Source organism: Temnothorax nylanderi, unplaced genomic scaffold, assembly GCF_030848795.1.
Source record: "Temnothorax nylanderi isolate EJ_2023f unplaced genomic scaffold, tnyl_v1.0 TNYL_tig0292_pilon, whole genome shotgun sequence".
NCBI lineage: Eukaryota > Metazoa > Arthropoda > Insecta > Hymenoptera > Formicidae > Temnothorax > Temnothorax nylanderi.
This window is the reverse complement of record NW_027249354.1, coordinates 94,424-106,687: the sequence shown is the minus strand read 5'-3', so window position 1 is coordinate 106,687 and position 12,264 is coordinate 94,424. Positions and strand designations below refer to the sequence as shown.

General features: G+C 45.4%; 1 protein-coding gene and 1 long non-coding RNA gene across 2 annotated transcripts; one reads left to right on the top strand and one right to left on the bottom strand.

Moving 5' to 3' along the window:
* Positions 1-8,242: 8,242 nt before the first annotated feature.
* LOC139780687 (uncharacterized) lies at positions 8,243-11,469 on the bottom strand. The gene is made up of 2 exons (XR_011720308.1): positions 11,089-11,469; positions 8,243-8,466 (listed from the first exon to the last, which is right to left on the bottom strand). It is a non-coding gene; the product is annotated as an uncharacterized lncRNA (long non-coding RNA).
* LOC139780686 (uncharacterized) lies at positions 8,462-9,795 on the top strand. The gene has a single exon (XM_071719424.1). The coding sequence runs from the start codon at positions 8,503-8,505 to the stop codon at positions 9,658-9,660; it is 1,158 nt and encodes a 385-aa protein (XP_071575525.1). The 5' UTR covers positions 8,462-8,502; the 3' UTR covers positions 9,661-9,795.
* Positions 11,470-12,264: the final 795 nt, after the last annotated feature.

Genomic DNA, 12,264 nt, shown 5'->3' with positions numbered 1-12,264 from the left:
AGTACATCTCATTTACTAAACACGTGAAAGACACCACGGAAAGATCTGATTCGCAAAACAATATAAAGTTAAGATTTATCGACTCATATAAATTTCTGAGCGCGAGTCTCGCAAAATTGTCATCCTTCCTAGATAATGATAAATTAAAAATTATACGTTCAAAATTTTCCACGTTATCCGACAACGATTTTGAATTATTGACGCGAAAAGGTGTCTTTCCGTATGAGTACATTGACTGTGTCGAAAAGCTGGAGGATACGTGTTTACCACCGCGCGATTCATTTTACAGTTCCTTGACCGGTGACACCGTATCCGAGAGCGATTACGCGCACGCCGCGAACGTATGGCAGCGATTCTCCGTTCGAACCCTGGGTGAATACAGTGATCTATACCTGAAAACCGATGTCTTGCTGTTGGCCGACGTGTTTAAAAATTTTCGCGATAGCTGCGTCGCGAGTTACGGACTCGATCCAGCGCATTATTACACTCTACCGGGTTTCACGTGGGACGCTATGTTAAAACATACACGTATTAATTTCGAACTGCTCACAGACATTGATATGATAATGTTTATCGAACGTGGTATTCGCGGCGGTCTCAGTCAATGTTCCGGTAGATACGCGCAAGCTAATAACAAGTACATGCAATCTCACGATCAGTTGAAACCATCGTCATACCTGATGTATTTCGATGTAAACAACTTGTACGGCTGGGCGATGTGTGAGCCATTGCCCTACGGAGATTTTCGATGGGTCGAAGACGTTTCGAATTTCAACTTTAGCGCAATCGCTTTGGATTCGTCCACGGGTTATATTCTCGAGGTCGATCTAGAGTATCCGCAGAATAAACACGACGCGCACGCTGATCTACCGTTCTGTCCGACGAGCGATAAACCGCCCGGCAAGCAAGAGAACAAACTTCTCGCGACTTTATACAATAAGGAGCGTTATGTCATTCATTATCGCAACCTACAGCAGTGCACGCGCCACGGCCTTCGCGTCACAAAGATACATCGCGTATTGCAATTCGCTCAATCTGCGTGGCTCCGCGCTTACATCGAACTCAATACAAAATTTAGAACGCAAGCAAAAAATGAGTTCGAGAAAAATTTATATAAATTAATGAATAACGCGGTTTTCGGGAAAACGATGGAAAATGTACGCAATCACGTCGATGTAAAATTACTAACGAAGTGGGACGGACGATACGGCGCGGAGGCAATGATCGCGCGACCGAATTTCCACAGCAGGAGTGTGTTTTCGGAAAATCTGGTAGCCGTCGAACTGCGAAAACTCGAGGTAAAGTTCAACAAACCAATCTACGTGGGTATGTGCATCCTCGATATATCCAAGATATGTTTGTATGAATTTCATCACGAGTACATGTTACCGTTGTATCGCGACAAATGTAAAGTTATGTACCGATACGGACAGCCTTATATACCACATCGAGTGCGACGACGTGTACGAGACGATAAAACGCAACATCGACAGATTTGACACAAGCGATTATCCGGTAGATAACGCGTACGGTATACCACTTGCAAACAAGAAGGTGCCGGGCTTAATGAAAGACGAAAACAATGGCGCGATAATGACGGAATTCGTTGGACTCAGAGCGAAGATGTATGCGTTGAAGGTGGATGGTAAAAAAGACACTAAAAAAGCAAAAGGCGTCAAGAGTAACGTCGTAGCGCGTACTATAACGTTCGACGATTACACGCGATGTCTAAAGGATGCAAATGAAATGACGCGACAGCAGTTCTCTATAAGATCAAAATTGCATGATGTGAACACCATCCGCGAGACGAAGATCGCTCTGAGTCCGTACGACGATAAGCGATACGTTATACCCGATTCGATCGATACGTTACCGTGGGGGCATTATCAAATACCCCCTCCAAAAACGTAGTGTATTGTATGTATAAAATGTAATAGTATAACGTAACGTAATGTAATGTGATGTATGTATGTATGTATGTATGTATGTATGTAGGTATGTACGTAGGTATGTATATATGTATATACGTATGTATAGTAACGTAACGTAATGTAATATAAGGTAAGGTAATATAACGTATATTATATTGTTAGAAGGATATTAATAAAAATATTGTACATGTATGTATTTAATATTTCTTACGTACTTTATGTGTATTTCAAACACTTTATATGTATTACATATTACATATTTCTTATGTTAAGAATAAAATACAATCTGCATGAATTAAATAACATTGTCCTTGTGTATTCATGAGTTGTGCGAGCCATCGAATCCCAGCCATTTCACGTAGACCTCGTCTCCCCTCCTGCGCAGTACTTTCTCCACGAGATACGTGTCCGGGTAAGCCGCGCGATGTAACTCATGCTCGTAGAACGCTCCAGTGATAGATTTTCCGCGATAGTCCTCCAGCAGATAGGTTGCAGGATTAGTGTGTTGCACTTTAACGATCTTAAACACCTCGGTGCTCCAATTTGGCGTGTAACCCTTCTCGAAGACTGTTTTGTGCTTGCTAACGCGTATCCGATCGCCTACTTTGAACTTTGTCAAACCTGCGATCTTGATCGCGCTGTACACCGTGGTTAAGAGTCTTTTAGCGTTCGATGCTTGCGCGCGTTGTACTCCACGACGAGACGCGGTAGCTCGTCGATCCACTTGTAAGTTCCGTTGAACGTAAACATCTTCCACATGTTATTCTTTAACGTGCGATTGAATCGCTCGACGACCGACGCCTTCAACACCGAATATGTGGAATAATGATTGATGTTGTGTTTCCTCACGAGACGTTGCACGTCGGTGTTGTATAATTCCTTCCCCATATCGGTTTGTAAGTTTTTCGGACATCTCCCGCTCTCTCGAATTATCTTGGCGATAACTTCAGCCGTCTCGCTTCCACCTTTACTCTTGAGCGGTACGGCCCACGCATACTTGCTCAGCACATCGATGACGGTGAGTATATAATGGTAACCTCTGTTGAACGTGAGTATGGGCGCATCTCGACAATGTCAGCCTGCCACAGGTCGTCGTATCCCCGAACTATGACGTGTCTTCGTGGAAAATTTCTTCTCGCCGGAGCATGCAGTTCTTCGACGAGTCGTTGCTTCTCGATATTTTTACGTTCATCGGATGTCATGTTTTTTTTAGCGGTGCGTAATAATATGCACAAAGAAATTATATTATGATTTATATCTCAAACTTTTTTTTAAACAATTCAATAGCCGTTTATTTCCGTTCATTGTCCTTCAATAGCCATTCTTTGTCTGCCGGCCGTTCTTTGTCCACTAGTCGTTTATAGCCATTCGCTAGCCGTTCATAGCCATTCGTTAGTTGTTCATAGCTGTTTCTGAGTCGTTCGTTAGCCGCTTGATAACTATTCCTGAGCCGTTCCTGAACCGTTCGTCGTTGCCGTTCATCGTCATCCGTTAATCGTTCATAGCCGTTCCATTTGTTGCTATCCATTGTTGTTGTTGTTGTTGTTGTTGTTGTTCGTTTTTGACTCAGCGGTGGTCAAATGCCGAAGCTCGTGTATCGCAATCCGTAACGCTTGCAGATCCTTCTCGAACGCAGCCAGCTTCTCGTCTGACTCTTTCTGTCGATTGCTCGACATTTTAAAGCACTGATCCACGTATAGTTTGTTAACCGCATCATCATCAGCTTCCGGTTGCGGCACGCGTCGAATCTTGCGCGACTTTGCATCAAAGTTGGCAGCAACCATACAAAGAGCGTTATCCCGCACGTAATTTCTGACTAATCCATTGCATTGATAGTTCGGTTGCGTCTCGCCTCGTCCGAGCGATATGCCAAACTTGTTGATCGGCATTTCAATGGTGATTGAATGGTTCGCCGACGCACGGTTTAATTTATAATAAGCCCAGCCTCGCGAAGTTCCTCGATGATCGACAGGATCTCGTTGTCGTGACCGTTGTGACCCGCTTGGCGCGAAGCGTCGAGCAATCGGAGACGATCCACCAGCTCGTTGGGGTCGTCCCAGTGCACGTAGTCGATCTTATTATTGGTTAGCGTCATCGCGTGAGGCATGCATAATCCCTTTCCAGATTTTTTCTTCCTGGATTCGCTAGGAAACAACGATGCGATTATCTGTGTATACTTGTGTCCCCTGTTGCTCTTTCCTCGCTCGCGAGGATCGTGCTTGAATTTATGAGCACTCGTTTCCAACAGCAGACTCTTGTACTTTTTCATATCTCCCTCCGTGTAGATCTCGTCATCGGGCATTCTCTTGAAGATCAACTCATAAAGACCGGGTGTGCCGATATATCGTATACCATCGATAATTATTCTATCCTCCTCGTTTACGTCAAAACTTTTATTACCGAGCATCATTCCGTCCTTGCCGAAATAAACGCCGTATACGGGGTCTATATTTCGATCGGCGCTCAGAAAAGCCCCGATGTACTCTCGGCCCAGTGGACCCAATTGATCTTGCAACGCTTGTAGAAACGTTTCTCGTCCCTTCGACGTTTCCAACTGCTTTTGTATGGATGTCGCGATCGAGTCGTCCGTGGTTTCAAAAACATTCGCGCTTGCGAGGAATTGGGGAATTGTATCTTGCACGGTTCTCGCCGTCGTGGACGGTGTGGAGGTTATCGGTAGTACTTTCGATCGTTTCGATTGATCAGATTTATGCGGTGTCGATGAGAGATTCAACCAGGATTCTGATCGCTTCCTCTTTTTCGACGTCGCATCCTCCCAATCCTCCTTATCCTCCTCATCCTCCTCATCCTCCCCCCCTCCTCCTCCTCATCCTTCTCCTCTTTCTTGCGCTGCTGAAAGGGTAACGTTTCGATCCCCACGTCAGCGTCGCTCTCCGTCGGCTCCTCTTTCTTCACCGAGATCGAGTTGTCTGCGATCTTTTGCAACGGTCCGATGAGAGGCTTAAAGTGTGCGTCCAACTCAATGTCCTTCACGATCTTACCGGTCTTCAAAGCGCGAAGTTTCTTACGAATCGAATCACTCGTTTTCGCAATCTCCTTCACAATCTTCTCACGCTCGCGAATATTCTCGCTCCTGTCGATCGTGGCCATCGCGGGAAAAAAAGCAGAGTGTTAATCTCACGTTTTAACTCGACGAGGTATCGACAACGACTGACCGCTTTTGCGGTATCGCGAACACGTTAAATTCTTTTCTGTATCGACCGTTCGAAAGCGCGCTGTCCTTGTCTATCACTACGAACCCGTATTTGCGTTGCCAACAATCGTGGCACAACGCACAAAATTCATAGTACGACATGTCGGTATTTACGTGATCGTTGTACACGTGTTTCAGATTGGTACCATCCTGTTTGAACAGGATCAGTGGGTTCGCGTTGTCACGTATCAGATGTTTAGGTATTCTCGCGTACGTTTGACAGAGATAGAAGCAGTCGACGCTCGAGTGCCTACCCATTGAGAAGTACTCTCTCACAGCATCTTGCTTATCGCACGCAACGTCATCGAAGACGAAGATTGAGTTTGGACGCGCATCGCTCGGCGGAATGACGTCACTGTTGTTGGAAAACGTAAAGTAGCCAATCTCTTCTATCGACGTTAATACATTCTCCAAGTATCGATATTTTGGTTGCTGCAACGATTTCGAGTACACATATACGTTCTCGAAACGTACACCGTGCGGACTTTCCAGCAAGCTTATCAGAACGTTGGTTTTACCGCAATTCGAGGGGCCGCAAATGATCGCGCGTATAGTAGTCGGTAGCATCGCACCGTGCCTGCGCTTCTCCGCGTTGCTCCCCATCGACCGTAACCTGTCGTCGCAATTCGTCACGCGAATCGTCAACGGTTGTCGCACGAATTTCATTTTTCAGACTGTCGACTGGAGCTTCCGGCCGAACGCCTATTTATAGATGCGCGGAACCGCGAATCGCTCAGTAGCAAAGATGTTCGTCCTGCTGTCGAGACCTTCCGGTATCCGCGATTTGAGTGTCGAACAGCTACAATTTGTGCCGAAACCTCTTCTGCTGCGAATGTGTGGTGATCACGTCCACTACGTGTGGGACAAGCTTCCGGAACATATAAAGACAGATTCAGAGGTTCAGACATATCGTCGCTGTTACGAGCATTACAATCAACCGTGGCAGCGAACGCACATCGACGGTCCCGCGCCATTGATAAAGGATTGCGGCGAATGCCAACGAAAATAAGCAAAGGCTTATTAAATCGCGCGATAGTAGGAAGATAGTGAGACTCCTAGGCCGGGTGCTCGAGGGGGGAGCGGGGCGGGGGGGACTCTAGCGCCGCGGTCCGGCCGAGGGGTCTGCGGGGGGGGGACCTGCGTTCCCAGCATAGGGTTCGCGGGGGGGGGGGGGGGCTCGAGATCGCGGAGGTCCTAGGGAAGGGGGGGGGAGAGGGGGGGGATCAGGCAAGCGCGTCGGGGCATGTTCGATAAACAAATGCCGCCTCGCGTCGATGTTCGGCCGATAGTATTTATAAACAGATGTCATTTCACACCTCAGATGCGAGCGAGCGGCTATAATTTATGACCTGCGACTAGCGTGACGCCGCGGTCCTTTTCACTTTTCTTCGTAGGAAGAGCCGCTTATCGGGGTTTCGCGGTGCCATTCGGTTATGGCGTCGCGCGTTACAAAGGCGAGCGCTGATGACAGGCAGCTAGATTTTATAAACACTAGACGGCATAAGCGCAGCAACGCGACTCAATTTCTATGGGTATCGACGAACGTCGATGACAGAATTTATAAACGAATATCATCTCGCACTGCAGATGGTCAAGCATCGATGGTCGACATAGGTACTTGACCAAAAATTTTAGGCCATTTAACCGTCGCGGTCTCTCCTCTTTATTTTTCTTTCTAGGAAGAGTCGCTTATCGGGGTTTCGCGGCGCCATTCGGTTATGGCGTCGCGCGTTACAAAGGCGAGCGCCGATGACAGGCAGCTAGATTTTATAAACACTAGACGGCATAAGCGCAGCAACGCGACTCAATTTCTCTGGGTATCGACGAACGTCGATGACAGAATTTATAAACGAATATCATCTCGCACTGCAGATGGTCGAGCATCGATGGTCGACGTAGATACTCGACCATAAATTTTAGGCGACTTAACCGTCTCGCGCAGCAACGCGACTCAATTTCTATGGGTGATATTGTTTCTCTGCAGTGTATGCACACCATGCACTAAAACAGAAGAAACGATACGCGATGCTCTAGTTGAAACGAGAGGAAAAGGCAATAGAAAAAGTATATAAGGAAGAATGAAGCGAGTCAAAATCACAGTCTGTGATTTGAAAGTCTACGCGTCGGTACATCGATTGGAAAAAGTATAGCGGTTATTTTGCATTTTTTGTGCCGAGTATTCAATACAAAGGAATATTTTTCACGATAAAGAAGATGACAATAATTTCGATATGGATGTAGACGAGGATCGCGCGTTAACGGACGACAGTGATTATTTGATGAAGACAACGATCATAAAGAAGTCGTCAATAAATTAGTGCCACGTCCCGAATTTTTAGCGCTGGATGGACATACGAAGTGTTGCGCGATTTATTTTTATTTTATACAAGGTTCGGATAAACTGTGTTATTCGTGCATGCTCACTGTACCAGATACTGGTGAGCACATACGTGAATATCGAGAGCATGTAACCGAGCCGTACAACGCAATGAACGGCCGATTTTGCGGAGATTGTCGCACTCCATTGTTCCAAATATATCCATGCAAAATGTGCCCAATTTGCAAGAATTGATCAAAAAAACATTATCGCGAGTGGGGCATTATAAATGTGCGCAACATGGAATGGCCAAGTGAAGAAGAGAAATCTGACGATGATTTAATAAACGATGTCGCCAATGTTCTGCGTGAAGAAGATCGAGGAGTGAAATTGACGGATGTGACATCACCGGTGCAGTTTCTTCGCGATCGCGAACTAGGTATACGCGGAACTGATCGACGCAGCGTTAAACAAAGAGTCGCTATCGACTATATTAATTATCCTTATGAATGGGATTCGGATAACGTGAGACGGAAATTGTATCGGCGGCTGCGGGACGAGGCAAAAGAACGTGAAGCTCGTGAAGCTCGTGATAATTCTTATTTTTATGATTTTTACTTTAAACCTGACTTTGATTCGGAGTATCAGGAGTATCGCTATTGGGCGAATGAAGTTATTACTGATATGCTCATGCTCACTGATACTATGCTCATTCAAATTCGCACAGGCATTGGGAAGTGCGTCGAATTGGCGGTGATGAAAAACATGAACAGACAGAGATCAATTTTACATATCTTTAATAAGATAATAGGTCCTAATCATACATCGATTCAAAGAGCTCTTGACCGTGAACTTAATGATTTTAATGATTGGCACTTTGATGTCCCCTTCTTCAGTCTTTATAATCTTATGCTTAAACATTATTCCATTCTATATTTCTGTCGACGTTGTCCAACGTGTAAGCGAGTCACGTGCAAGTGCTCCATCGAAGAATGTGACGTGATCTAAAAAATAGTGTGAAAAAGACAGTATTAAAAAACATGGAACATATCGATAAAACGGAACGCAACCTGTTGGAACAATCCGACCAAATCGCTACCTTAAGCGAATATCTTGCATGGACACAGCGATGCGAGGAGTTTATCGAGCAGCTCGAAGAAGACTGTCGTTCCAAACGTCCGCGGCTCTCAATCCGCGAAACAAACAATCCGGGACACAGACAATCTTTAGTGGCAAGAATCGCGCGACTCGAAGGTGTGAAGACTCTATTACAGAGACGGTTCGTACATATCGGTGGTGAGTACGCGGCGGGCAGTAGTAGCGGTAGCGAAAACGTGGAAAGACTCGTCTGGCGAGAGATCGATGCCGCGTTCGAAAGCCGTGTATTGACCGGTGCAGTGATAAATACAAATTACATCGAACCGCAAAAATTTCTCGAAGATGCTGAAGTCATCGTGCTCGATCATGTGCAAAATGTCATGCAAAGACACGCAAGTGTAAAGATAAACACTGTGTTCAACGGTGAGTTTGTGACGGGTGAGAAACGTGCGAACAAAAGTATCAGCACGAGAAACAGTGAACTCTTTCGTTCGTCCGATCGGTCCGATCTGCGCGAGTGGTACAAGCTACACGTTATCGAGCCCACATTAGCGAAACTCGAAGAGTTTCAGGAACGCGACAGCGGGTGGGCGTTATCGCGTATACTCAATTTGACAGTGAACGTGAACAAGTACAATCCTTTGCGCGCGGGATGTTACATCAATTTACCGAAAAAAATTAAATCGAAAAAAGCTGTGATCAACGTGCAATCTATGGACAATGCGTGCTTCGCGTGGTCAGTGGTCGCCGCGCTGTATCCTGCCAAGGATCATACATATCGAGAATCCTCGTACCCTCATTACGCAAAAATATTAAAATTACAAGACATTGAGTTTCCAATGACTTTGAAACAGATTAAACAGTTCGAACAACGCAACGATATATCCGTCAATGTGTATACCATCGAGGGAGAGAAGACGCCAACCGTTCTCTCGATACGGCTCACCGACCGGAAGAGAGAAAAGCACGTAAATCTGCTGTACGTGCAGGACCCGCGAGACGACAACGTGGGACATTTCGCGTGGATAAAAAATCTATCCAGCCTCGTGAGCACGCAATTGAGCAGGCACCGTGGTCGGAAATACTTTTGCGATCGGTGAGTACCTATACTTGTTTTAATAAAATTAAAAAATATTTTATTTTTTATTTAATAATTTACAAAATTGTGTTTTTCTTTTTGCAGCTGTTTACATTATTTCTACACGAGCGAGAAATTGGAAGCCCACACCGTCGACTGTCGGCAGATGAACGACTGCGCGATCAAGTTACCGAGTGATAACGACAAGTGGTATACCTTTAAGAATCACAGCAGGAAGGAACGACTTCCATATGTCGTATACGCCGACCTGGAATGTACCCTCGAGAAGACGGATGCGGATCCGACAACGTCCACGTTCAAGTCTCAACATCATCAGGTATTTAGCATAGGATACTACGTGCGGTGCTCGTACGACGACTCGTTATCCACGTATCGATTTCGTCGCGATAAGGATTGCGTCGCGTGGTTCGCCGAGGAACTAAGACGTTTAGCACACGACGTAAAGAACATCTTGTCCGCTAATATACCCATGGCGGATTTCACGCGAGACGAGTGGGAAAAGTTTAACAGCGCAACGCACTGTCACGTGTGCGAAAAACCGTTCGAGCCAGACGACGTGCGAGTACGCGATCACTGTCACTTGACCGGCAATTATCGAGGTCCCGCGCATTCTAATTGTAACTTGAATTATAAAAATTCTCACTTTATCCCAGTAATATTTCATAATTTATCGGGTTATGATTCTCATTTTATAATAAAGACAATAGCTACCGCGTACGAAGGATGTGTAGACTTACTCCCAATTACCAAAGAAAAATACATTTCGTTTACGAAGAACGTTAAAAGCACTGAGGATAAAGACAGAAAAAATTGCATCAAATTAAGATTCATTGACTCATACAAATTTCTCACCGCAAGTCTCGAAAAATTAGCATCATATCTCAGCAAGGATAAACTGCAAATATTACAACGCGAATTTTGTGAATTATCCACAGAAAATTTTGATTTGCTGACGCGAAAAGGTGTATTTCCGTACGAGTACATTGACTGCGTCGAAAAGTTGGAGGACTCGTGTTTACCATCGCGCGACTCGTTTTACAGTTCATTGACAGGTGACACCGTATCCGAGAGCGATTACGAGCACGCCGTTAACGTCTGGCAGCGGTTCTCCGTTCGAACCTTGGGCGAATACAGCGATTTATATCTAAAGATCGATGTCTTGTTATTGGCCGACGTGTTTGAAAATTTTCGCGATAGCTGCGTCGCGAGTTATGGACTCGATCCGGCGTATTATTACACTCTACCAGGTTTTACGTGGGACGCTATGTTGAAACATACGCGTATCAATTTCGAACTGCTCACGGACATTGATATGGTCATGTTCATCGAACGTGGTATACGCGGCGGTTTGAGTCAATGTTCAAACAGATACGCACAAGCCAATAACAGGTACATGCAATCTTATGATTCGTCGAAACCAACGTCATACCTGATGTATTTCGATGTAAACAACTTGTACGGCTGGGCGATGTGTCAACCATTGCCCTATGCAGATTTTCAATGGGTCGAAAACGTAACCGATTTTAATGTTATGGATGTCGCGTTGGATTCGCCCACGGGTTACATTCTCGAAGTCGACATAGAGTATCTGCAGAATAAACACGACGCGCACGCCGACCTACCGTTCTGTCCAACGCGCGATAAACCGCCCGGCAAACGACAGGAAAAACTTCTCGCAACATTATACGATAAGAAGCGTTATGTAATACACTACCGCAACCTACAGCAGTGCACGCGCCACGGCCTTCGCGTCACAAAAATTCATCGCGTATTACAATTCTCTCAATCTCCATGGCTCCGCGAATACATCGAACTTAATACAAAATTTAGAACACTGGTCAAAAACGATTTCGAGAAAAATTTATATAAATTGATGAACAACGCGGTTTTCGGTAAAACTATGGAGAATGTTCGAAATCACGTTAATGTAAAATTATTAACAAAGTGGAGCGGTAGATACGGCGCGGAGGCACTGATCTCGAAACCAAATTTTCACAGTAGGACCGTTTTTTCGGAAAATCTGATAGCCGTCGAACTGCGAAAACTCGAGGTTAAATTTGACAAACCTATTTACGTCGGCATGTGCATTCTCGATATATCCAAGACGTGTTTGTACGAATTTCATCACGAGTACATGTCTCCCCTGTATGAGGACATGTGTAGAATTATGTACACCGATACGGACAGTCTGATATATCACGTAAAATGCGAGGATGTGTACAAGAACATGAAACGCGATATCGCTAAATTCGACACGAGCGATTACGCGATCGACAACGCGTACGGTATACCGCTCGAGAACAAGAAGGTGCCGGGCTTGATGAAAGACGAAAACAACGGTGCGATCATGACCGAATTCATCGGGCTTAGAGCAAAGATGTACGCCTTGCGAGTGGACGGTAAGAAAGATACGAAAAAGGCTAAAGGTGTTAAGAGTAATGTCGTAGCCAGGTCGATAACGTTCGACGATTACACGCGGTGTCTGCGAGACGAAATTGAAATGACGCGACAGCAGGCTTGCATAAGATCGGAAAAGCACGAGGTGTACACCGTGAACGAAACGAAAATCGCTCTGAGTCCGTATGACGATAAGCGATACATTATA

Bases quoted from the DNA above. Each gene is read 5' to 3' on its own strand.
- LOC139780686 (XM_071719424.1), top strand. From the start codon at position 8,503: ATGGAACATATCGATAAAACGGAACGCAACCTGTTGGAACAATCCGAC.